The sequence below is a fragment of the Lathamus discolor genome, chromosome 7, assembly GCF_037157495.1.
Source record: "Lathamus discolor isolate bLatDis1 chromosome 7, bLatDis1.hap1, whole genome shotgun sequence".
In the NCBI taxonomy this organism is placed as follows: domain Eukaryota; kingdom Metazoa; phylum Chordata; class Aves; order Psittaciformes; family Psittacidae; genus Lathamus; species Lathamus discolor.
The window spans coordinates 21,767,633-21,794,130 of NC_088890.1; the positions used below are offsets into that span (position 1 = coordinate 21,767,633).

Below are 26,498 nucleotides of genomic sequence, written 5' to 3' on the forward strand. Positions count from 1 at the left end.
GACTGTAAAAAGCTATAAAAGCATTAACTTTTGATAGGCATTGAAAAATGAGTAATAAACCCTGAAGGTAAAAGAAGACATTGAGACAATTAGAAGGAAATGCGAATCGTAAGCAGCAATTAGGACACTGAAGAATAAAGGATGATATGTGCAATATTCTGATGTCTCCTCACAAATCCTGACATTCCTGATAGATTTATTCCTATCCTGTCCACTGGGGAGGAAAAGGTCACACCTGGATCTCACTGGGCAGTAGATTCAGCTTTCAAGTTCATTCTGCTTCCTGCCTCTGCATCAGGGCAGGCTTCTGCCCCACATTACAAGGCACAACTCTATTTTTATATATATTTTTTAAATCACTTTGTCTCCTTTTGGCCTGTGGTGACAGCTTTCAAGCAGCAGAGCTCCGTGGTGTGCAGCAGCTGTCCTGCCTTGACCTCAGACGAAGAGTTGGCCCAAGTTCTGTTGTCCTGAGTCTCATGACTCTCAAGCCCCAAGTCTCAGGGCCATGTGCTCCCTCCTGTCCAGGCCTGCTCACCAGTCCCCTCATGCTCAGCTTGCAGGAAATTACATGGACATGGATTCTGACAGAGTATCAGGTACTCATTGCTTGAGCTTCATGGATGGATTCAGACCGCAGCACGGCATCATAGCTTCCTATATAGCCTGCCTATAGCTTAAGAGACAATGTGTTTCTTAAGGAACAGTTACCTTCTGACTTCTGCTGGCATAAGCTGCTGCTAAACTGTAATGTGATGCAGGCAAGGACAACCTTCTGCTGTTTCAGAAAGGCTTCTTTCCATGGGCATTTCTAGATTTACTGATCAATTCTACAGATATCAGACCTCTCAAAGGCCCCTAGGTGATCAGTAGAACTTTATTTTAAGGTACAGCAAGATTTAGCTGTACCTCTATCACCTGTGTCAGCACATGCTGAAGTTCACAGGCCAGGGAGCAATAAACACCAATTTTTCATCTCCTTAAGGAAAACAGGGAAGCACACAAGGTAGCATTTACCAGCCAGGGACTACTCACCCCTTTTGAGCTAAACCCATGAATTAGAGAGCCTCTTTTAGCCCCAAACCCTATCATAAAACATTACCTGAGATACCACAAGAAGCTTTCCTGTCTCTGCATCAACAGCTTGCACCACTCCTGTCACCGTCCCATTCCCGACCGTCACTCCTCTGACAAATCCCGCGCTGTTCACTGATGCAATCTTATCATTGCTGATGGAGAAAATGATGTTGGACTGAGGTTGAGGGCCTCCTTCTGAAGTGATCTATAATGAACAGCACACAGAACAACTAAAACTAACCCATCAGACATTTCTTCTGGTTAACGTTACAGGGTATGTCCCTTCCCAGCACAGCACCATGATGTCTTCAGCAAGCAAAGGCTGTCTGCATCTTCCCAGGGTATCTATCTCAGGGCTTATGTCTTCTGCACACTGGTCCCTGTATGATGTCAGGCAGAGAAATGCATGAGCTAAGGACAAAAGTGGACTATGTGCTCCATAGAACGCAATAGCCTGATGCTACATCCAGTCCAGAAAGTTTCAGAACAATTCACCTTTCTCTTCACCACACACAGTACAGCTCTGCTCTGCGTTTCACTTTGCAGAACTAACCCACTGTTCTTAATTTCGGGGATGAGACAGATTCATTAACCTGTGTGCTGGTATTTAATGCTGGAAAAGCTGACACTCCCTTGACAAAATAAACATAAACCCTTTGATCCAGCAATACAGTAAAATGGAAGGTGCTCAAGAATAAAGCTATTCTTGTTAGGAGGAGGACTGAGTGTGAACACAGCTGAACTGCCAACTGAGTATCTACTCCTGAAAAATAAGTCATATACATTGATTTTAAAATAGAAATGACAAAAGAAAGAAAATAGTAAAGATGCCTTACCTGAATCATGGCCCCAGTAATCACAGTCACCTTCCTCGGCAGCAGTCTAAACGGAGGAAAAACCTACAAACAGAATTATGGACATTTGTGTGCACACTGTATCAATCAGGTGAATTATGTCACAAACCACCATATACAAGTGCAAAACTGGGTCTTCATTTGCTTAGTTACAGTAAATTGAGCGTGCAGAAACTTAACTCATCACATGCAGTTACAAAAGCTACTAAATGTGAAGCGGACCGGCAGCTGGGTAACTTGTGGACAGAATGACCTATTTTTCTCTGGCAAATTAATAACTATTCTATAAACTAGCAATGATTTACTTCCCTATTCCATCAAAACACAGAATTTGCTTATGCATATATTTTATCTGAAATTATTTACTTCGATCTGCTGTGGAGCAGAATTGATTCTTTGTCCTCTCTTGTCAGCAACAGTTGCCGTAAGACTAGTCTGACCAATGGCCATCCCATGGACAAGAAAAGCAGCAGTGTGGTCATCAGGAGCTTCGCTGAGTGGGCTGCAGCAAGAAACACAATAAATTACATGAGAAACAAACGCAAAGGACTTAGTGCATAGCAGTTTTATCACTAAGTGATTGCCTTAAGCAAAATTTCACATTTCATAGAATCACAGAGTCCCAGACTGCTTTGGGTTGGAAAGGACTTGAAAGATCACCCAGCTCGAACCCCCTGCCATGGGCAGGGACACCTTCCAGCTTGCTCCAAGCCGCGTCCAACCTGGCCTATATTTCTACATGTTGTATCACAAAATGGCTCTTTATAGCCTTAGTTTTATCTTAAAATGAAATACCTGAAACAAAAATGAAACCAAAGCATCAGTACAGACCAAATCTCTGCACTAACAATTTCAGCAGCATGGACAACAGTGCCACAAGCCTTGATTACATACCTTGACACTATTTAATGGAGTGGGGTAGATGCAGCAAAGCTGTACTGCATGGTGGTTGCAAACACACACACACACACACTTCCCCCACAGAATGCAGAATGAGTGTTACCAATTCCCTTAACACTAAAATCCACAGTTTAGAAAGTTTTTTTCATTTTAATCATTGTGTTTAGAGCTTGGAAAATAAGGGAGCTCGAGGTAACAGGATGGTGTAGCCTGCCTATTCCTAAGGGGTTAAGTAAGAGGCAGAATGAATCTGGTAACTTGAGATATGTCTTTACAGAGTTCTTCACCTGATATTATTTGCCAAGTCACTGCTTCCAAGACGCATAAGGCTCCATGAAATATTACAGCACCTGAGTACAGTCTCATTCAGCAGTCTACAAGATTTAGACCATTAGCTTGGGCAATTTTCCTGACAAACAATCATCTTTTACCATTTAAAAGGAATTAAAACTTTACAAAAATAACAAACAGGAACTCAGTCACTGATTATATCACGCCTCTGGGGCAATACCCTTTATACTTTTGTTGCTTATTCTGCCTATCAGTATATTTGCAGATTAATAAAAAAATTCATTAACTTACACAAGTGAAACAATCTGAGATGCTGCCCTTAGCTTTAGATCCATCACAGCAAAGTATTTTGCCAGGAAAGGTTTCTTAGAGTCATCCAGAACTCTGACAAAAGCTTTAACTGTTTTCCCAATCTCCACCTGAAACACAGTCACATCCAGTCAGTTCTCATTTAAACTGTTCTGATTTATCAGCATCAACATTTTCATTTTATTTTGTATTACACTGTTAGCAGGGTATTAGAGTTCAAGCCCCAAGGTTAGATTAGCACTCATTTTAAAGAGTGATCACTGCCAGCTGTGGTTACCCTCAATGGAAATAAATGAATTCCAGGCTTGCAGCTGGCAAGGGCATCATTAAAACATCCACAAACATCAACACTTGATCGGTGTGAGACCTGCCCAAGCTGGCCAGCAAGTGAGGTGGGCTTGGTAAGTTTTAAACCATGACACATGGAGAACGACCTTGGGGCAAAGCCTGCTCTTGGACTTAAAATAACAGGAGATGTAGATTAGCATGTTCAGATAAATTATGAATTAACATTGCTGTGTAAATGCAGAACTGAGGTTGCTGCTGCACCAAACATGAAGAGACACCATATACTGACAGATTTACAGCTGACAGGAGAAATTTGGGAGGGGGACACAGAAACACGAGGAGTTTAATCTGCTTCTCTGAGGACACACTGGTGCAGCAATGCCCCATCCACTACACTGTGTCATCTTGTACATGTCTCGTCTTTACATTCACGATCAGCATAAGGAATCAGGGCAGTCTGGATCAGGCAATAAGGCTGGTTTCAAAGCTGTTTACCTTGTCAACAACTCGGACATACAGCTCCTGGATATCAGAGACATAAATTTCAGCTTTGGCTGGTGCAGGAAAAGCCAAACACAAGTCATGAATCATCACAGTCACCGATCCTGGCATCAGGGGATGCACCTGCAATGCCAAAAGAAAATTCTGTTACAGCACTTCTCATTTTCACTCGTCTGTCATTCATAGGAGAAGATGTACATCGCTTTCAGGGCAGATGCAGTTGGATGCAGAAGTCTCCCAGCCTTAGACACAGATAATCTTTCCACCAGAGAAAAAGTAAAGCTGCTAAATGTATGTAGAAAGCATCATGCTACTGAGCTAGTGTGAACGGCTGCTGGGCAGCAACTGAACTAACAGATCTTAAACTAGTAGCAGCCTGGCATCCTGTTATTATCCTTCTGCCACCAGGACAGAAAACCACAACAAACCACTCAGAGCAATGAAACTTTTCTTAGTGGAGTGAAAAAAATCCCCAATAAGGAATTAAAAACAACAACCCAGGACAGAGACTACGGCTTCTAAAGCACAGGGATTGCTTCCCACAGGATTCACACTTTACAGTTACTGCTTTGAATCTGAATCACCAAAATCTGGTGGTAGAACTTCCCAAGTAAGAGGATGATTGACAAATCAGGTATTTCCTTGATACAGCTGTTATTATTTTATGAATTTGTCACACAAAGAATGGACACATTCCACTTCTCCAAATACAATGAGACTCAAACAGTGAGAAGACCTCTGCTCACAAACACAGGCCCTCAGAACTCAGCACCAACCCCACAGCCATCTCCATACCCTTGCTCCAGGCTGTGCATCCACACCTTGCTCACAGTCTCTCTGCAGTTCTCTTGCCTGACCTTGCCCCACGCCTCAGGGACAATCCCAGCTATTCTGCTTCCCTTCACAAGTCCCTTCCCTTTGGCCAGGGACAGCACGGATGTTCAGTGCCCTATTCTGTGCTCTCACCCAGCCATGAGGGTGAACTCTGTAACAAGGGGTGATGGACAGGCAGGCCCCTGGTTAAAAGGAATGCAATATAATTCACAGCATTACTTGGCAGCACTTAGCAGCAAGAGCAGTGGGAAGAGCTGACATTTTGTGCTTTGAGGGCACACTCTGACTTTCGCCTCAAAATAGAAAAGAATATAAAGTTTTAATAAACGTCAGCTTACAGAACAGCTGCAGTTCCCAACGTGGGTGACTAATACAGGTGCCTGGGGGCATGTATTAGCACACAACATGGAAAGCAGAGAAGGGATGCGGCCAGGAGGAGGCAGCCAGAATGACCACAGGGAGGAAGATGCGGTGGAGCTCAGTTTGAGCTGAGAGACCAGAGGAAAGAAGATACAGGAGTAGAGAGCAGAAAGGGGAAGCAGGACTACTGCTCCTGTCCCAGCCACCTCTTCTGTTCTCATCTCCTATTCAGTGTCCAGCAGCTCCCCAGTGTACAGTCTATTGCACTGTCTACCACTAGTCATTCTACCACCCATATCCAGTGGGTGAAAAGCTCCAGTGTCAAAAAGAGAGTAAGGGGTATAGAATTTATTCTTGGCAGCCCCAGTACGAAGTCTGAGAATCACTGCTCTACAGAGCTTGAATTCAGTTTCTCAGAATAGTTTACTATCAAACCATCCTGTATCAACTTGACTCCACTGACAACTGCCATGGCATCAGCCTGGAACTTGCTGACTTCCTACAACATAGTTTAGTTGCATCTCCAGTGGTAAAAAACATTAAAAAAAAACTTAATAAGAAGATCAGACAAACTCTTTAATAGATATATATTCTGAAAATCAGTATGAAACATTGTGATAGCAAAATATCCTGCAATGCCAATAGAAGAATCTAAAGGTTTCAGAAGCACTGTCCTACAATAAATATTCTGATACTACTCTAGAAACCAACTAATCGCTTCTGAATAATTCTGTCACATGATTTTTCATTTTGTGTTTATGAAATCAGGAACATTATACTGCAAAATGGATAAAAAACAGCTTGGTACTGGCTTTATCTTGTACAGAGTATACAATCCCAGACTGGTTTGGGTTGGAAGGGCCCTTAAAGCTCATTCAGCTCTAACCCCCTGCCGCAGGCAGGGACACCTTCCACTGGAGCAGCTTGCTCCAGGCCCCTGTGTCCAACCTGGCCTTGAGCACTGCCAGGGATGGGGCAGCCACAGCTTCTCTGTGCCAGAGCCTCAGCACCCTCACAGGGAAAAGTTTCTGCCTAAGAGCTCATCTCACTGGGAGCTGTTCTAAGGTCTCCCCTTAAGGAGCTTTTGCTTCTCCAGGCTGACCCAGCCCAGCTCTCTCAGCCTGGCTCCAGAGCACAGCTGCTCCAGCTCTCCCAGCATCTCTATGGCCTCCTCTGGACTCTCATCACAACTGCAGTGAAACAATTTCCTACACCTGAAACTGCCAGTGCAAAGATTCCCTGCCTGAAGCTTGACTGTGACAAAGAAATTCACCCAAGATTCAGCTACTTCCTCTCTACCCACATGTACTTTTAAAGGACTGATAGTGATGAAATTGCAGCATGATTTTCAGACTGACAAGAAGATATAAAGTAACGAAATATTTCACTCACCAAAGCAATACCTTGAGTTTCCTCATGAATCACTCTTACAATGTTTGGAACACTAGTATTAATGAAAAAATACCCAGAACCTTCTTTGATGAAAAGTTCTGCCTGCAAAACCAGAGAAGCATCCAAAATTAGACTGTAGCTTTCTATTACATTGCTAAAACTGGCATCCTTACACAAATCATACAATATTTTGATCTTTTTCTCCCTGCATTTAGAAAGCACCAGAATAATTCCTTACCTGTATGTCAGCGTGATTGTAAATGGAGACATCAGTAGGGCTTACTTTTACATCTTCAACTAGCATTAGTTCAATAGTGGCAGAAAGTGGTAGAAGAGGTTCATTCTGAAAGAAACAACTCTAGCTATTACAGCAAACACTGGGAGTCAGAAAACAGGGCAAGTCTCTCGCACATGCAGTGAAGGGTGCTGAAAGCAGATGAGCAGAGAGCCAAAGCTGGAGAAGTTTATGATCTAGTAATCGGCTCAGCTGCTAGAGGTAAGGTCATACACAGCACACGCTGTGGTACTCTGCAGCTCTGACCAAGACAAAGGCCAGTCCCTTAAGAGATGCAGCAGGATCAGTTTATCAAGTCTGACACAACAGACAGGATATGAACTCAGAGACATGCTGTGGGTTCATACAAAAATGATACAGTGTAGAGACAGAATGTTTTCTTCTACTTCATGTTCATCTTCTTCAGATTCTTCCTAGCAGGCCACCAAAAGAAATTCTTCCTTAAGTGTAAGTAAATAAACATTGGACCAGATGCAAGTTTAATCATCCACTCATAACAACATTAGCTTAGAAAGGGAAAATGTTTTTGTAGAGGAAGTTAGTATTAAGTACCCACTTCACCCAGTTAGTAGAATTACTTCCTTGATGTAGAAAGCTTGTCATCTTTCCCTAATGACATAATAGGATGCTCCACATAAACACGGAACAATGACCAAGACATCTTAATATACCGTCTATTAGATTTTCATACCTCTTACAGGCAGAAATGGAAATAAGTATGGACAGGTTTGAAAGCACAATACAGCAGTCCCGTCCCAATGCTTTGGAAACAAGCAAACGATCTCATTTAAAGAAACAACACATTAACCTATGTAACTGTAGCAGAAGTGGTATTTACAACTACTCTTCAACTATTAAACAGATTCCTCCTGTACTTAAACACAGAGACTAGAACATAAGAGAACACTGGTGCCATTTCACATGTATGTAACCCACTCTGAAATACAATAAACTTCTCTGAACTAGAGGCAAAGTTTAGACAATTCACTTTTCTAATTATCTCTAAATGTAAGAAAGAACAGTGACTATTAGTTTAATAAAGCAGAGCACAGTGAATTACAAAATGATACACAGAATCATAGAACAGTTAGGGTTGGAAGGGACCTTCAAAGCTCATCTAGTCCAACCCCACTGCAATGAGCAGGAACATTTTCAACTAGATCTGGTTGCTCAGAACCTGATCTAGTTCATTGCAGAACCTCTCTCAAGAGAAGATACAGAACCAAGCATCTTTGGTGGCAAGGAAACTGCGTCCCTAATTTTGACTAAGTCAAATCTTTCAGTGGAAATGCACCTACAACATGCTTCCCAACAAGAAGACTGGAAACCTCGCTGACAAGACAAGAACCAACTGGCAATACAGATCATCTTCCGAAGACATTGACCATTCAGACATACTGACCATACCAAATTCAGACATGCTGACAGAAATCTAGGGCATGGGATATTTTCCATTACTAGTGCCCATCTGTTACCTGCTTGGAGTTAATAATACTGTAATCTCTAGCTCCATATTTTACTATTTGTCTCAACTCTATTTTCATGGCACATCATTTAGAACCACATATAGTGAAAACCGAATTAAATCCTGCTTGACCAAATTAAACAGTTTCAATGTAGTGTAGCAAGATAGGTGAAGAGCTAGTTACTTTGCAAGTCAGGTTGTTCCATAGGCTGAAAAATGCCTTTATATTCAATTAGATAAAGTGACCCAAACACAAAATTGCCATCTGTTTACGTCTGCCTTCTTTCTCACCATCACTACTTGCTGCTGTTCTCCCCTATGCTGAGTACCTACAAACTCAAGTATTCCGGGGAGTGGCTAATGACTTGTATAGTCGAGCCTAGACTTAGAGCTGGCTCTGTACAAATCAGTCATCTCTCCCTTCTGTAAGATCAACATGAGACCAAGTTAAAAAAGAGTATCAGTCAGAACCCAGATTTTACTCATGGTCCATCAGGATATCAGCCAGCTTTCGCTTTGCTCATGCAGAACCTTTCTACCCAGTTTTGCAGTTAAAATAATACATTCACTTTCCCCAGTGACAGCTGCACTAAGCACATGTCTGCTTTAGCAAAGGACAAGCAGCAGAGATTCACCACTCTGTTAAAAAACCTAAATGGAAACAAACCCAACTGAAACAATTCTTTGTAATCCCCTTGCCCAGCTGGTTTAACATGAAAAGTTAAAAAAAAAAAAGGAATTGAATGTATTCGATATAGATAGCAGCACATAGCACAGAGGAAAGCAGGAACACCACAGAAACATTGTAGCATGGATCTGTCTTCAGAATCGGCTACGGAGCTGCTTTATTTTTATATTACTATGCACTGAAGAAATAAATCCATAGGGACATCCTGCAATAAGCATCAGAGGAAAATGTCAAAGAGAGTTCTGGGTACCTGTGTTTTGACATTAGCTGCCTGGAGATGGGACTGCTGGTATTCTGCTGTACCTGCAGAGATGGTGGCTATTCCAGACTCATGATGAACTACAACAGTTTGTAAGCCTAGAATCAAACAAAAAGTCAAAGAAATCTGATTATGGAGAAGAAAAAGGTGAAATGTACACTGTTAGTCTCTTCCATTATCATTCTACACAAAGACGTTCTCTCTGAAGGAAGGTTCTAGCCATGGGGCTTGGTTCATTCTCCCTGACCCCCCTTTTCCTTTTTCCCCCAAAGAGTGCACTCTTTAAACACATGTTGAGGATAAAATGAAATATGACTGCAGATTACATTAATTTCTTTGATCAAGCTCAGACATTACCAAAGAGATTTAATCCTGACCTTCTTCAAATCAAGAAACGCTTGTGTTTAAACTAATTCATACCATGCATTCTCTTTTGACCACTTCCATCTTCTTTCAGAGTCAGCTCCATCGGCATATCAGGCTCAATATTAGCTAAGGACGGTTTTGATGATTCCCAGGTAACACTGAGAGAGCTGAAGTTATCAAATCTACTGCCCTGTTGGTCATATGCAGCCAAATCCAGAACTGGATGGCGGTGATTTGAAACAGGAACCTGAAAAAGAATGAATACTTTGAACTGAACAGATACAAGAGGATTTTGTAACCATTAGAAGAAAAAAAAAAAATGCATGCCAAGTTCCATGAGATCTATTGTAACATTCATTACATGAGCAATGGTCTTTAAAACAAGCCATAAAGGCAAAGTCATTAAGCTGTACTTCAGCTGCAAGGGTTTTTTGGGGGGTGGGAATTTCTTTAGCCAGTGAATTACCTTAGAACAAAAATGGAAGCACTCAGTTCAATTATGCTGTCTTTGGACTTCTAACAAATACTGAAAACCACCACTATTTGTCAGAAGACATAGCTCAAAATTCCAGTGTTCACCTTGTGAAATCCATTAGCAATAGCCATGTACTGATGTGGTCTGACACATAACAGAACTAGACAAACAGGTGAGCTCTGAAGTGACTTACAATACGCAAAATCTCCTCGTCATTACACAGAAGTTACTTAAATGATTCACCAACAGTGATTCACCACACTGCAGTTTTATGGAAGTAGGATGGCTTTTAGATTTGCTTGGTAATATTAACATGACAGAACACAGAGTTTACTCATCAGCCAATATGTGACAGCACAGTACAGAAGAAAGTTCTTTCTGCTTGATGATTTACACATATGCATCATCCATTTATTATGACTCAGACTTGCAAAGCTGAATACATTTGATGTCATGGAACAACACCCACTGCACAGGCTTACACGGGTAACTTCACATCAGCAGTGTTTGTACCTATACTAATCACACGCACAAATGTACACTCGTGTAATAATACATATATGATAAAATATGTCTGTACTCAGTAGAAAGTTACGATCAGAATGGGATGGTACAGAGAAAAGTACTTTCTTTAGAAACAGAAGCTTCTCTTGAGATAAATTTCTTTTTCATTAAGAAGGGCTTCCTCACAGTGCCACTTTTGTAGGAAGCCACCATCCAAATGCTTTTATGTATGCTCCTATTTTCTGGTAGGTCCCTTTATAAACCTGATTGAATGATCACTGTAGGAAGCCCCGATTCGGCCTGCTCTCTGCCAAAGCAGACAGCCCACAACACTAGTTAGTGCTGCTCTGGCAGCAATCAGATGCTTATTCTGCATGGAGAGGTCCAAACACTGCTTTTTAAATTACAAGAAGACACTCTTTTCCTGTCCCTTCTCAGGCTTACCACTTGCTTGTTTTGTTGCAGCAAGGGGCAGGAGAGATCAAGCTGAGGACTTCCATAAACAGGAGTCAAAGTGAGTCGGGAAGGGACAGCACAGATGAACTTCACTGCAGCAGACCCAACAGCTGGAAAAGGGTTCGTGACTGTGGGGTTGTTTCCAACCTTTAAGGCAATAACCTGTACAAGTATGAAAACAGGCAAGTGAGGAAAGAGAAAAGACTACTGAGTTCAGGCATGTTCTGCTTCACTGATCTCAGAATGAGCAAGCAAAATTATGACTCTTGGAAATTTACAGCACCACTAGGACACGGGAAGATGTAAAAGGAGGTGCATATTTCAAGAACAGTTCTATACCATTACCAAAGTACTACTCACGGGAACATTTCCTAGGTATTCACGTTTAAATGAAGTTTGATAGTAGTAAACAACATATCTTTTGTAATTTAAAAAGCTAACAGGCAGGTGTTTTTCTCACAGAGTGAGAATACAACAGCCTAAAGACAATATTTATAGTCACCTCAGGGGGTTTAAAAACATCTTCTGTTTAATTTACATTCCTTTTTCAGCCTTCACCAAAACGAAGTGGCTAACAGCACAGAGAAGCCCATCCCAGCAGGCGGAAGTAGCTCTGTTACTTGCCTTACTCACTCATGCACTGGTATCAGCCAAAGCCACACACTTACAATTTGCACTTACAGAAGTAGCTATGCTTTGCACAGTGCCCACTAAGGAAACCAGTTAAGCAATTTGGCAGCTACACCAAAACTCTTGGGCCTTGCAGAATTACAGGAGAAAAACATTAAATCAAAGCAAAATGCCTTATAGACTGGGCAGGGTGAGTAAAGCAGGATAAATCACTTCTGCGTGTCAGAGAAAACAAGACCAGGTAGAAAATGACTACAGCCATTATCACAATGACTGCACAAATATCAGAGCAGTAAATTCATATGGCTGTCATTTGTCTGAATAAACAGAATTACACTGGAAGGTAACTTGGTTAAGAGGAGCAGGGCAGGCAGTAGTCACTTTACTGCAGAAACCTTCTGCTATGATCCTATTTATGCAAAATGAAGCTGCACTTATTAGTATGTTTAATGCATTCTACAACATAAGGTTTCTGTGAGTTGGCTTTATACTGCAATAAACCCACCATAAACCACTTTATAACATAATGTTATGAAATGCTCACTCTAAAACCTGCATAAACAATGTACTTACCCAAGTTCTTCACTGCCTTATAATAAGAACTACTTGTTACATAAAAGCTATATGGTATCATAAATCTGTCTGAAGCCTGTTCCCAATTGCCTCCGCTTGGTGCTTGATGGAAGGCAATACAGATACCTTCTGGCACTTACCTGCTCCCCCAGGCTTTTGCAAGACACTCTAACCCAATGCTGGATGTTATTTCGAGACATAGGACGTCCAAATAAAGACAGACCAACACTTTCTGCATCCTCAGCAGTGACATTCCTGAAGAACTTTGAAGGTTCTTGTACCCATGGTCTAGGTCCTTCTTCAAATAACATATCTTTAGAGGAACCCAAAGTCACTAAAGCAACAGTCAGAGGATCAATGGCCTGTAATGAATGAATTAATTACAAATTAATGATTCTATTTATATACAGCTTGGTTGTACTTTGCAAAAGAAACTTCCTTCTTAATGGAAGAGCTACCTTTGTTACTCTCATGAGGCTACCAGTTTTCCCACACTGCGCTTTGTAAGCATGGATATTTAAGAACAGTTGTACCAAAATAACCAGCATTACCTACAGGAATTCTGCTCAGCTGGGTCACATTCAATGGAACCTGCAGATCCAGAGAAAAGTTTTACCTACATTCTAATCACAACCTTTTCATGAAGAACTACAGCAAGACAAAAACCCTTAATCTACTCTTCTGAGCACAACTGGATAGTATTCTACTACATTTTTTATGTAGACAGTACTTCAAATGAACAAAATAATGACAAGTTTTATTTTCACTTGACAAAGCCCTCTCTGGCAGTTCTGTCCATGTAATTACTCTCCTGCACAAGTTTTACTTCAAACCTCTACGACAAATTCTACGTTGATGTGTATCACCAGGACAGACGGTGCTGTTTATCATCACAGAAATTAACTTGACAGTTTAATACACCATAACCATTTGTAGCTTGTGTTCCACATCATTATATTACTTAGGTGTTTAGTAAGAAGGAAACAGCAGCTAAAATACAGGATGGTTCAAATCTTTCCCTAGGTGCATTTTAGTAGAAAGAGAGAGATGGAAAGGGCTGGCATAAATCATTCTATCCTCCCATTTACTCCCTGGTTCTATTTGTAATATAAAGGTAAAAACTATGAGATTTAGTCTCAAGAGTCTGCCTGCCCTTTCACTCCTGCTCGTCCTTCTCCCACTTGTTATGTTATAATATTATGGTTTTAAATAGTTCTCCGATGGAAAGATGCTGCCTTCCATTCCTGGGCATCACAAACACTTCACTGTACAGAAAGGAGGGAAAATATTATTTTATTTTTCTTTCAAAGTGCACTTAATGTCCCCCCCATGTCACCATGTCCTGGCTCTGTCAAGTACCCCAGAATTATTTCACTTTATACCTGGCAAGCAGTGTTACAACACCTCAAGGGGCTTTGCTAATAAATGTGAATGATACCCTACCTATGAAGAATTCCTAATCAAGAGGACTATGCCTCTCACATTGCTGCCAATAATAGCTTAGGATGTCTCAGCAGCTTCAAATAATTACACTCAGCTTTTTAAAATATTTAATAGAAAAGCATATTTAAAAAGCAAAATCATCTTTATAGTCATGAACTTGTAAGATTTGAACACACTTTTGTCCCAGATGTGGGGGAGAAGCTATGACCAAATGTTTTAGAGTTTAGCTTTGCATATTCAGTGCTAGGTCTGTGAAGATGAGGGTAACAGAAGCAAATTGTCTCATATTTCCATATGGTCACCCTGTACTCAAGGTTGGTTCTTCCTGTTTTCTTTAGTGAACTGTCCAACAGTGAAATAACTTTCTCCATTCATATCTTCACAGCCATACAGGCAAGCCAACTTTGCCTTCATGCAAAAAAATTAGGTTTATACTATGAAAGCAGAAATCATAAACCAGGCCTGCTTCCTTTTGACATTATGGACACAGAATTGTGACTGCCATTTGATCACTTTACTAAGCCAATTGTTAACCAGTTCAAATGGACAGTCAAGAAACAAATTATTTGAGTCTCACATAATTTTTCACTCATCTAGAGTCTGCTGAAAAGCAATTCAGTAATTCAGATGTGCTGTGCGGAACAGGATTCACATCCTCACTCAGATGAGATTGACTCATATTGCTACCCTACTGCTACCCTGCACGTTTCTTCATATGACGGCAATTGTGACTCTTCTCATTCATTTTCCACTTCATTTTCCACTTCAGAGGAACCTGTGAGTTTGCTATCACACAACTTGCTCCTCTACAGCTGGGGCTTGCAGTGTCCATGCAGTCAAACTCTATTGAATATATGCTCCACCGAGAAGGAGTTAAAACACAATTCCTCAAAACAGTCCATAAAATTTTTCCCACCTCAGTTTTTAAACACACTCATTACATAATATCAACTTGCTACTGTCATTTAAAAGCATTTTAAGTGATAGATTGCCTTAGGAACAGTGAAACCAGACTTACTTTTAATGGCAGATAAGCAGCAATGGTGATGCTGGCACTGAGGCGGACGTGACCATGGACATAGCTGACCGTAAGTGCTGTGTATCCTTGAGTTTCAGCTTTCACTCTGACTCCACTACAAAAATCAGCAGTTGGCTGAAGCCTTCCTGTCAGATAAATTAAAAATACATCAATACATATTTGGAGAGAAATGCCCAAGTATTTTAATGCAAGTCCAAGTTGGCTTCTCTCAACAAAAGCATTTCCATCAGAAATCAGCAGAAATGTGTTCTCCAACCAGACAGGTAAAAATGTTCACTACAGTCTTTCATCTCAAACCCAACACTTACCAAAGTATCCACATCTTACAAACTTCTTTATTTTCACACTGGACTAAACAAGACATGAGTTTGCACTGTGCTACAAGCCAATATAGCTTCCATCTCTTACTGAATATTTCTATCTTGCTGTTCTAAAGTGAAACTGGCTTGTAATGAAGCACACTGCTTAGACAAGCTTTCTTGCACAGAACAACTTGAACTGTAGGCAACAGGTCATCTCTCCAGCTGAAAGTACTTTTATGAAATTCCTCTGCTTACTTAAAAGGCCATTTCAGGGGCTTGGGAGGGGTTTGTTCTTTCTGTTTTCAAAATAAACAGTATGACAGCACACTACACAGTGACATTTCCAATAGCTGCCTCTCAGGCAAACAGATGGTCCAATGAAGACCAGTTTTACTAGCTCAATAGCACAGGAAAAAGCTTCCATACAAGAGACACTTGGAAAAAAGTCATGATACATCTGAGTAACGCACTGAATCCAGCAGGCACAGGAACAAGCATGTTGCTCAGTGTCTACTTAGCCCAGCAGCATTAATGGCAATCTTTAAATATCACATGCACACTCCACACTCTTAATAAACCTGACAAGAGGCAGTTCTTAGAGCAATGAGCTGAACAATAACAGAGCTTTGGCAAAATTTAAGCAGCTGATTGTCTTAGTTCCTTGTGAGCAAGGAATGCAGTCTTTCTAGCACTGAAAGTACTGCTGGACAGTTTGGGCAAGGCAGTTATTAATCTTACTGTTCTTGTAAGTCTTCCAATGCTACCGCAAAACACAATATACATGGACCCCTCATGAGAAAACCCATCAGCTCTATTACAAATCCATGTTAAAAATACTAAACCAGTAGAAAGACATATTGGAAACTACACATTATCCCACAAAATAATTGCCAAAATGCTTTCAGAGTGCCCCAGAATGTCAAAAATAACCAAGGGAAGTTCTGCATTAAAAAGTAAATACACCTTTGAAAGAAAACTCCTCTGATCTGCACCTCTGCAGGTAAGCTCCTCTGTGGGAATGCTGTACACAGCAATTGAAACAGGGATTGAAAGGAGGTGTGTGACTTCGTAACATCTTACTTTAACTTTCCAGACAAAGATGGGTGAACTCACCTTGAAGTGGCCTGAACACACCACGGTTTTCTACTTCCACAGCTAGATCGAAGTGTGAGCAGTCACTCAGTGGGACTATCTCACCCTTTTCAACATCCGTCAGGCCACTGATCTTCAGAGGCAGCTCCAATATTTGGCCAACATATACTTCAACTTGACAGGGTGTGAACTCCATCCCAGTAGGTTCAGTTACATACACCTGAAGGAAGAAAGAAGCACAGGACAGATGTATGAACACAACCCCACAAAAAGGTACCAGGGAAAAACAGAGTTCTTCATGCTCTCCTTATTTCAATTATCCCTACTTCTCCCACCTGCTGACCTCTCTGTGATGGCTGGAAACAATCCTGCTCAGATTCAGCAGTGCTTTTGTGTTTTGCTGCAGGAAGATCTCAGAAAGGGCCAGGAAAAGCTTACTATTATTTCAGTGTTCTTTTACCACAACAGTCCAAGTTCACATTAGCTTGGTGATCCTTTTACTGCTGCTTTATAATTCTCTCTTCTGTCTGTTGAAGTGTGGACTAAGTTGCGTGGTATCTCAGGAGGCACTGTAACCAACCGGGACAGATCTAGTATCCAACTTGGGACATCCACAGCGCGTTTGGGCTAGACCTGAGCGAGTCAGCAAGGCTCCCAGCCCCACCACTTACAGCAGCAGGTCTGCAGAGTTTACTGGAACTCATGACTTGAACACTTCACAGAATCCTGGTTTGGGCTGGAAAGGACCTTACAGCTCATCCAGTTCCAGCCCCTGCCACAGCCAGGGACACCTTCCACTAGAGCATTTCCTCAGCGGCTTTTCTTTTTTTCCTTTCTCTTCCTTACATTTCTCTTGCAAAACATGGGTAAAGGTGCCCAGGGCTCCACGGTCCCCACAGTAATATGGCAGAAATCTAAAATAAGTGGACAAGTATCTACTGCCTAATCTGAGAGCCTTCCTGTCGAACAAGCAACCTTTATGTCAGACATACCACTGAAACCAAAAGGATTACCTTCAGAAATAAGACCAGGAGAAATAGATCTTCCATGCTGATATAGCTGATATGTTGAACAAGCCTTCAATATATTATTTGTATTCCAATTTGCTGCTTTTTCCACTAATAATAAAGAATCCCTCACAGCCTAACTGTGTATTTTGTAACAATCACTATCAAAGCTTTTCATTTGCAATATCTTAACTTCCTAACCATCTGCAAATAGCTTCAGGATAGACTACTGAACCATATGGTACACAGTTAAATCTGTAATCCTTGTGCAACATAGTTAACTATTCCGAAGACTTGCTCACTGAGGTCAGTAAATGGAACTCTGCAGTTATTCGACAAAGAATGCAATTCTTAACATGAGCACAAAGGCATTCAAAAATAACCTATTCAGATTGTGCAATACACTGCTCTGAAAGCTCACATGGAGAGAAGCCTTTTTTCTGTCTTCAGGCTTTGACTTCTGTTTGAGGATAAGAAGTTTTCACTGAAAAATCTTCATTCCTGGTAGCTGGTAACTGTCAGACTGTTAAAAAGCAGCATCCTGGGCTGTCCAGAGAATAATTCCGGAGCAAGCCTGTGAACTAAATTCCACATAAGCTTTAATTTGTCTCATTATTTTAAGCGTTTGTTACTTTAAGCATGCAGTTTAGTACCCCTCAAATCCAGTTGGCAGAACTGACAAATAATCTGAGCACAAAACCTAAGCTAATTTGCCCCTCAAAAGCCCCAGCATTAGTAGATGCAGCTGTTTCAAGTAAATTTGGTTAGAAGTATCTTCCCCAAAACATAATTACTTAAAAATTAAGGAGATACCTGTTTCCATCACACTCTCTTCATTATGGGACAGACTTGGCAGTCTTGACCAAACACATTTTTCAACACTCTTGTCAAAAGGGACTTTGGTGCAACAGCAGTGCAGTACAACAACAGCAGCGCTGCACATGGGAATGCTTGGAGACGAGGAGGTATTTTGTATAGCTGAAGTGTGCATGTTTGATGCAACCTGCTTGTTTCCCACCAGCTGCTAAAATACAGGCACATATCCTGGAGGAAAGGCAAACCGCCCAGGGCTTGCAAGACGCGGTTCCTAAATCAACTCCCCTGCCCCCTCAGAAACAATGAGCATCACCTTTCTAAAGCCTCAGCCAGAGGGAGGTGGTTTGCCAGCCACAACAGCATCCACTTGGCATAAACACCGATTTCATTTATGACCATGCTGCTAGGCACGCACAGATGCTGGCTCCCAGGTGAGTACACTTGCTGAGGACACCATCGCTTGGTTTTGCTGAGGTCAGGAGTGAGTTTCCTCTCACTGTGAGGGTGCTGAGGCGCTGGCACAGGGTGCCCAGAGGAGCTGTGGCTGCTCCATCCCTGGCGGTGTTCAAGGTCAGGCTGGACACAGGGACTTGGAGAAACCTGCTCCAGTGGAAGGTGTCCCTGCCCGTGGCAGGGGGTTGGAACTGGGTGAGCTTTAAGGGCCCTTCCAACCCGAACCAGGCTGGGATTCTATAATTCTCTGTCAGGTTTCCATTCCAACATTTAAGTCTTTGCAAAAGACACAGAGTTAGAGCACAGTTTAAAATGCCTCAGTTTGTGAAGGTAGCAGAGTACTGCAACTTCACAGTAGGGAACATGCATCACAGTAGTACTTCTTTTTAGTCTCTATTCTATGATGTTAGAGGTCTGGCAGTTTTTAACAGCTTGACAGAGCTGTCAGTAAGCACTGACAGTTTCATTAAGGAAAAATACTTGTGTTCAAAGGACGCACGGAGGTTATTTCCAAATCAGTAAGATTCTAGAGAAAACTATGTAAGAGCACAGATTTAGTGTCTTAACCAGTGCAGCTTCTTCACCTGCCTTTGCCCATGCTTCCTTGTGTGGCCATTACGTACACTGTTCCTGTATTTTCTTCATTCCATACCACACACTGATCACTCTGACCAGCCCATAAGAACAAGGTTTGATTTGCACAGAGACCACAAAATCCCTCCTGGGAGATGTGTCTTCCATTCCCATTTTCTCCTATTTTCCTTAAAACATTCCTTTTTTCTTGGCCAGCTTTGGTAGCTAGAATCATTATGTGGCACTGTTTCCATTCCAGACACTTCTCCAGGCAGGAACTCCTTTGCACATCTAGATAGTTCCTGTCATCCTTTTATATTGAGGGAAAACACCCACCTCTTACCATGCAGAATACACTGTTAGTTTTGGCCAGACCAGTAGTAAATTACTATTTGCTTCTAGCGCTCAGTTTTCAACAACAAAAAAGACTCATCAAGGAAATAAGGAAGGGGCAAAACTGGGAGTAAAGTTAGTGCAGTGCAGAGAGCCGGAATCCCTGAGGCACAACCTCTGAAAATTATGACCGAACCTGCCATAGGCAGGCAGGGAAACCTCTCAGGAACATTCTGGAAAGGGGAATGCCTATGGCATAGTCAGCTTCTTCAGTGTTTCCAAAAGCTATGTTCAAGAGTGACCAGGAAAAGAAGAATTTTACCTTCATTTCTCCATGATGTATCGAATTCTGCAGATCAGTTGCCCGAATAACACTGACACCAATATCACTTCCAGTTGTCATTACTCCTTTGGCACTCACTGTAGCAACTGCCTGGTTAGAATAGGTCCAGCTGAAATTTCCACTTCCACCATGAGCCTAGAACACAGACAGAAATCTTTCAAGTATTTTCTGAAATACGTGGTTCTCACATTCCTTAGCTGTCAAGACTTTATCTCGCATGAACACCAGGCACACACTGAGCAACAACAATGCTGCTACTGAGGAAGTACAAACAAAAGAACACCTCAGAACTTTCAAATAAGCAAGATGAACTAAGAGATGAGGGGTTTATTACCCTTCATTCAGTTTAATTTCAGCTTTCTTCACACACATATCCTCCATGTTCACCAGTGCTGCTAACCCAAATATCTCTCTCGCACCTGCAGAAGTCTGAAGCTCATAAGTCCCTGTGATTGATAGTGCTCTGAGTCAGCAGAGTATTTCCCACATCAGCACACAAGAGGCCTGGCACGTGGGGATATTTTACTGCTGGAAACTCCCACTGTTCCCTGTTTCTGACAGCTGAAGTGCTGATTTGGGGGCTCAGAGCTGCTAAGCTGATGCTCTGTACCTACTTACCTCTTTCAATGGGGATTGTTAAGGGACATAAAGGGAGAAGAAAAGAAGGTGGGAGGCAAGGGAAGGAATGAGGGAAGGAATGAGGCAAGAGCAGGGAAGAAAAAAGAAGTCATTCTCTTCTTGGCTTTGCATTCTTTTGGTGAAAATCAGCATCTCTACTTGCAGCTATTCAAAGACCACCCTGCTCCAGCAATGATCAGCCATGGAATGAGCAATAGGCACGTACAGAAATTGCCAACTCTTGCTGTAAGCACTGCAAGGGTCTGCAACACAGACAGGCTACACTTCCACATCAGCTTGCAAGGAAGGACTCAGTAACTGCCAAACTTTCGCTGGCAAACTGCTCAGGATTATTATGCAGATTCCCATAACAAAACCCCAAAACAACAAGAAAGCAAGCCCCATCCTCTCCCTAGAGCTCCCAGCACCTGAAGAGCTGTTTCATGATTACAAGATCTTAAGTGAGTGTAATTATTCTACAAAAGGGTAAAAACTAGTTACTCAATCTTAAGGTCCACATCAATAGAGACAAGTTATAATACCCTCTGTATGAGCACTCAGCAGTCAGGATGGGATAATATCTGTTGCAGGTTCACATTTTATGCAGTGAAGGGCAAAAAACCCATTTTGCCCACACAAGGAGGGTAGTGTCCTCTTCAATGTGCAATACTAGTGACTGAATAAACATAATCATTGCAATGCTGCAAAACGTAGAGGTTTTAAACATCATTGTTGTGAGGAAGTATCTGTTGAGACAAATATGTTGCAGAGCTGTATACTGCGAATAATGCATTTTTAAAGCAAGTTTAAAGAATTCAGGCTTTCACACCCCAAAACAGATTTCAAAGCTCCAACAGAGTAAAACCAGGGTGAACATGGGAGCAATTTTATGTTTACAAGAATTATTTTAACTTCCTCAGCATGTGCTCTAACCATTTCGGAATTAAACTGAACAAGATGATAAATCTTGTCCAGAAGGACAGTGTGGAGAATAAATCTAAATTATGCAGGAATTCAGCAAATAACTTTTACCTGGGGAGGAGAAGAGGGACATATCAGAAGGACAGTCCTTTACCTTTCTCCTTCCCATGAGTATGTGCACAGCCTAAGCACAGAACGAGCAGAGGATACAGTGGATAAAGAGGTAATTGTGTGTGACAGAAGGAGATGCATCAGATGAGGTGAGAAATGTTTAAGGAATGTAAAAGTTCAGAATGTTTTGTGAAGATATTTTCAATTAAAACAGGGAAGTGAGCAGAAAACTGCAAACAGAAATACCCAACTGCTAATAATTCTATGGAGTCACATCTCATTGCCACACAAAGCAGAGGCATTCATTACTACATTTTTCTCTCCAGCACTCACTTTGCACTGTGGAGAGAAAGGGCAAACCAGCTTCTATTCAGTCTAATCATTACCCAAAGTATCCAAAGCCTGTTAGTTGAACTCCACTTCACAAACTGCTACCAGTGACAGTGATGCCCTCACTAGGAAAAAATAACCTCCACACAGAATCATAGAACAGTTCGGGTTGGAAAGGACCTCAAGATCTTGATCTTGAGGTCCTTTCCAACCCGAACTGTTCTATGATTCTATGATCATCCAGTTCCAAACCCCCTCCCATGGGCAGGGACACCTCACACTAAACCATCCCACTCAAGGCTCTGTCCAACCTGGCCTTGAACACCGCCAGGGATGGAGCACTCACAGCCTCCCTGGGAAACCCATTCCAGTGCCTCACCACCCAAACAGGAAAGAGTTTCCTCCTTATATCCAATCTAAACTTCCCCTGTTTAAGTTTTAACCCGTTACCCCTTGTCCTGTCACTACAGTCCCTGATGAAGAGTCCCTCCCCAGCATCCCTGTAGCCCCCCTTCAGATACTGGAAGGCTGCTATGAGGTCTCCATGCAGCCTTCTCTTCTCCAGGCTGAACAGCCCCAACTTCCTCAGCCTGTCTTCATACGGGAGGTGCGCCAGTCCCCTGATCATCCTCGTGGCCTCCTCTGGACTTGTTCCAGCAGTTCCATGTCCTTTTTATGTTGAGGACACCAGAACTGCACACAATGCTCCAGGTGAGGTCTCACAAGAGCAGAGCAGAGGGGCAGGGTCACCTCCTTCGCCCTGCTGGTCACGCTCCTTTTGACGCAGCCCAGGATACGGTTGCTTTCTGGGCTGAGAGCGCACACTGCAGCCGGCTCACGTTCATTTTCTCATCGACCAGCACCCCCAAGTCCTTCTCCACAGGGCTGCTCTGAATCTCTTCGCTAATCCTTAACTTCTCAAAGACAACACTTCTCTAATGCAGGGAAGGAAGGAAGGCAGGAAGGAAATGTCCTTTAATACTTTTTTATTTCCTTTTTCACTTGCAACAGAAGCCATCTTATTAGCACAAATATGGACAAAGCAACCAGCAAAAAAAAACAGCTGACAAAGTAAAACCTGAAAGTCATTCTGACACCATCTGGAAGGAGTTACTTTAGCTATAAACAGATTTGGCTAGATCCAAAAATCTCCTTCAACTTGTTTTCAGAAAAAAAGTTTATTCACCAATTTAAAATAGCCTGACTCAAGAGCTGTCAAGTAGGAGGCACACAGCAGGCTACCAGCAGGAATACCAGTCAGGCTGTGTGCTACTGTAAACAAGCACTAGTGCTGTTGAACCAGCAGAGTGGGAAAATGTTCTCAGCTTCAGTAAACACAAACTAATCCAAATGTTGGGGAAAAAATGCATGTTTTTAATGAAAAACATCACAGTAAAGTAAGAATCCTGAAGAATTTATTGGTGTAACACAAAGGAATGTTCTCTAGTGAGATGTGATCTATGTTAAGATAGGGTGAGACAGGAAAACACATTTACCTTCCCTTAAAACTCGAGCAGCAGTTAGGATGAAGTACTGAAAATGTGGTTTTGTACTTAGAATTTTTACCACACACTGCTGGTGTGGTTTGGTATAGCACGAGCTGAATGAAACTCATCCCACAGAAACTAAAGGTACAGATGACAGTGCTGAACTCACTGGTGCTACCTCCAAATTTACACTAGAGAATGCAACTTTATCCTTACGAGATTCACTTCACTTTACTTCAGACACCAGGTGTCCCACTGCCTCTTTTTGTATCCTGTTTCCTTGAAGACAGACCCAAAACTGAGCACTACTTTGTGCTAAAAGGGAGAGGTGAGGACTGTACATGAAAACAGTTAAGTGCGGGGTCTGGGTATCATTGTACTGGGATAAGAGTCTGGGTCGTGAAGCACAATGTTCTTTTCCCCAGCCAGCCTATACTCATGAAGCACATGGAAGGACTGGCACCATGGAAGCAAAGACACACATAAGAAATGTAAGACAAAAGTCTAAAAAAGTTCTGAAGAAGGGCACACTGTAAATGAAGCTGTGACTTCTGCCTCCTATAAAAGCATGAGACGTGTGCAAGTGAAGGATACAGGTATCACAGGCTGAAAGGGAGCTGATCTTTTGTCTTGTCATGTGCTTTCTGCATCACTTCACCCTGATACTTCACCCATACTTCCATCCATTTACAGTAAATAGTGGCCTCCAGTTATTACTTGGAAGTTTTGTACCCAAGATGCTTTTGTAATTCCAAACCACTCTGTGTGTCTGTGTGCAGTGCATGCATGAGGGAGAAAGGAAGTGAATGAAAGACAAGAGGTGAAAGTCAGTAGGGTTTTTATGTTCACTGGATTCTTGTGTGCTTTTTTCAAAGCAGACATTAAGTTCTGCAACTAACATAAACCACAATTCCTCCAGGTAAAGTTTTGGTTATCACTGTGCCTAAAGTATCCAACGTCAGCTCTGCAGAACTGGTTACAGACCTCCCTGCACCTGCTTGAGGAATACTTCCCAAAGTAGAAATTTCTTTGGCATACCTGTATGGTGTACTGGTAGACTCCTGCTTTGGGCTGCCAAGGAAACGTCAAAATGCTGGGGGAAAGAACTATGGGAGCATATATTTCAACATCTTGTTGGTTTTTCACTGGAACTGGTAATGTATGAACACCTCCATCCTACAAAAAGCAAGAGCACAGTATTATAAATTACACTAGAGGGCTTACCGGAATTACTGTTCAGTCCTGATATACAGACAAGTTGTTGCAAATATCTCAGAGAAGGGAAAGCAACTATTTAGGGTCACTTATCAACACTGTTACTTGTGAGCAAATAGCTCATGGAAGCGAAGTGTGCTATTGTACTAAATGAGTAGTATTCCTATGGAGATACAGGTGACCACATTAATTTTAACAGCAAACAGCAGTAAGAAATACACTCTTTCCCTAATCCTAGTTTTTGAGCTTCTGTCCCAGGAACTAATTCAGTAACTCCACACCTGCATTTACTCTTTGCTCATACTGCAATGCAGGAGATGGAGACAAAGCTCAGCCTAATAGACCCATTCCTCAGCTCATCTCAAAACGCTGGCCTTTACCACTTTGCTGTCATTGTAATGCCACGACCCTCTGGCACAACACACTGTTTCTTACTGGAGCTCTGAAGGGACACTTTTAACAGCTGCAGCCACCCTCACTTCATCCAAGAGTACCTCTCTGACATGAGACTGAGCATGGCTTGTCAGATACAAGGATCTACTAAATCCTATTCAGGGAATCACTAAAGCTCTTTCACAGTAAATGGGTTGAAGAGCTGAACTTTTCCCTGTTCCAAGCAAAGCCCATCACTTGCACAGCATGTGCCCTGGTTAGCCATACATTCAGCAGCCTGCCCAACTAGCACAAAGTTAATGAACATTAATTTGCAGGCTGATACATTTGGCAGATGTTCACTCCACCATTTAACATCACTTACCAAATGATAGAAAACTTTCCAAATGTAACTGAATGCAGAGCAGGCCAGGGTATGACACTGATGATCCTACCACAATAAATTGTAAAATTCACTCAGGGACTGTGAGAGGACCTTTGTACCAGCACAAGGAAACGAGATGTGCCAACATTAGCATCTGCCATGAAAAAACAAATCAGCGCTGTGCACCACTGCTTTCACAGGCATTTGCCACATGCTCCATAGCAGAATCCCAGTATCTTTACTTAAGCAAATCCTCTGTTGACTTAATTGGCAGTTTTCCTGAACTAAGGATTTTAGAATTTGGTTCTGTTTAAACAAAGACAACTTAGACCCATGCAATTCCCAGGTTTCCTTTTACTATGTCACTATTGAGTCACTACTGCACAGGTAGATTATTTTTAGGCCTAACAAGTAAAGCAGAGGAATTATTATAAAAACATACCTGATCCACTACTGATGTCAGTGCAGCATTGAGAACAGTCTGACCCGTCTTTATTGCTTTCACATAATGGTATGATCCATTCAGAGATGACTTCAGCACCTCAAAATATTCTTTGGGCAGCTCTGCATTAATTCTGATACTCTAAAACCAGAACATTCAATAGATATTGCCAGAGGTAACTGACAGTAATGCTGTACGACCAGCCAGAAACGTATTAGCAACACATCAGTGAGAACAGTTGTTTGATAACAGAGTTCAAGGAAACTTATCTGAAGCTGAGTAAGAATTTTTCCCTATGCAAGTTTCAGTTCAATAAGATTATGTATTTCAGACATTAACTCCACAGAAAACATTTACTTAAATTATCAGCAACTTGTAATGTAACATGAAAATTACCAATATTTTTACTACTAAATAACCCATATTTTGCAATAGTTAATTTTGGCATTCTTAAGAACAACAAAAAGGGAAGAGTGTGCAAATATACCGCCCCAGTAGCTGGAACTCAGATCTGGATCTCAGGAAGCAAAAAAGTGCAAATAAAATTATAATCCCAGAAATCTGATATTCTGAAAAGCACTGATTTAATAAAGATTTTCTGCTTGCAGATTAACTATTTAAACTGGGGGGGAAGGGAGGGGTTTGTTGATCTACTTTTTTTTAAAGGTCACTGTCTATTTGGTGCCTGGTACCAAGAAT

General features: G+C 41.8%; 1 protein-coding gene across 2 annotated transcripts in view; it reads right to left on the reverse strand.

Moving 5' to 3' along the window:
• Positions 1-26,498, reverse strand: part of NUP210 (nucleoporin 210) — a 67,684-nt gene that overhangs the window by 18,817 nt on the left and 22,369 nt on the right. For both annotated transcript variants that reach the window (XM_065687323.1, XM_065687325.1), the window contains 16 exons: positions 25,800-25,940; positions 24,424-24,561; positions 19,898-20,053; positions 16,415-16,613; positions 14,979-15,124; positions 12,658-12,879; positions 11,303-11,476; positions 9,934-10,126; positions 9,505-9,611; positions 7,045-7,149; positions 6,807-6,908; positions 4,215-4,343; positions 3,414-3,541; positions 2,298-2,433; positions 1,914-1,976; positions 1,103-1,282 (listed from right to left, as the gene is read on the reverse strand). In XM_065687323.1, coding sequence (XP_065543395.1) covers positions 1,103-1,282; positions 1,914-1,976; positions 2,298-2,433; positions 3,414-3,541; positions 4,215-4,343; positions 6,807-6,908; positions 7,045-7,149; positions 9,505-9,611; positions 9,934-10,126; positions 11,303-11,476; positions 12,658-12,879; positions 14,979-15,124; positions 16,415-16,613; positions 19,898-20,053; positions 24,424-24,561; positions 25,800-25,940 — 2,319 coding nt within the window. The remainder of the gene's footprint in view (positions 1-1,102; positions 1,283-1,913; positions 1,977-2,297; positions 2,434-3,413; positions 3,542-4,214; positions 4,344-6,806; positions 6,909-7,044; positions 7,150-9,504; positions 9,612-9,933; positions 10,127-11,302; positions 11,477-12,657; positions 12,880-14,978; positions 15,125-16,414; positions 16,614-19,897; positions 20,054-24,423; positions 24,562-25,799; positions 25,941-26,498) is intronic.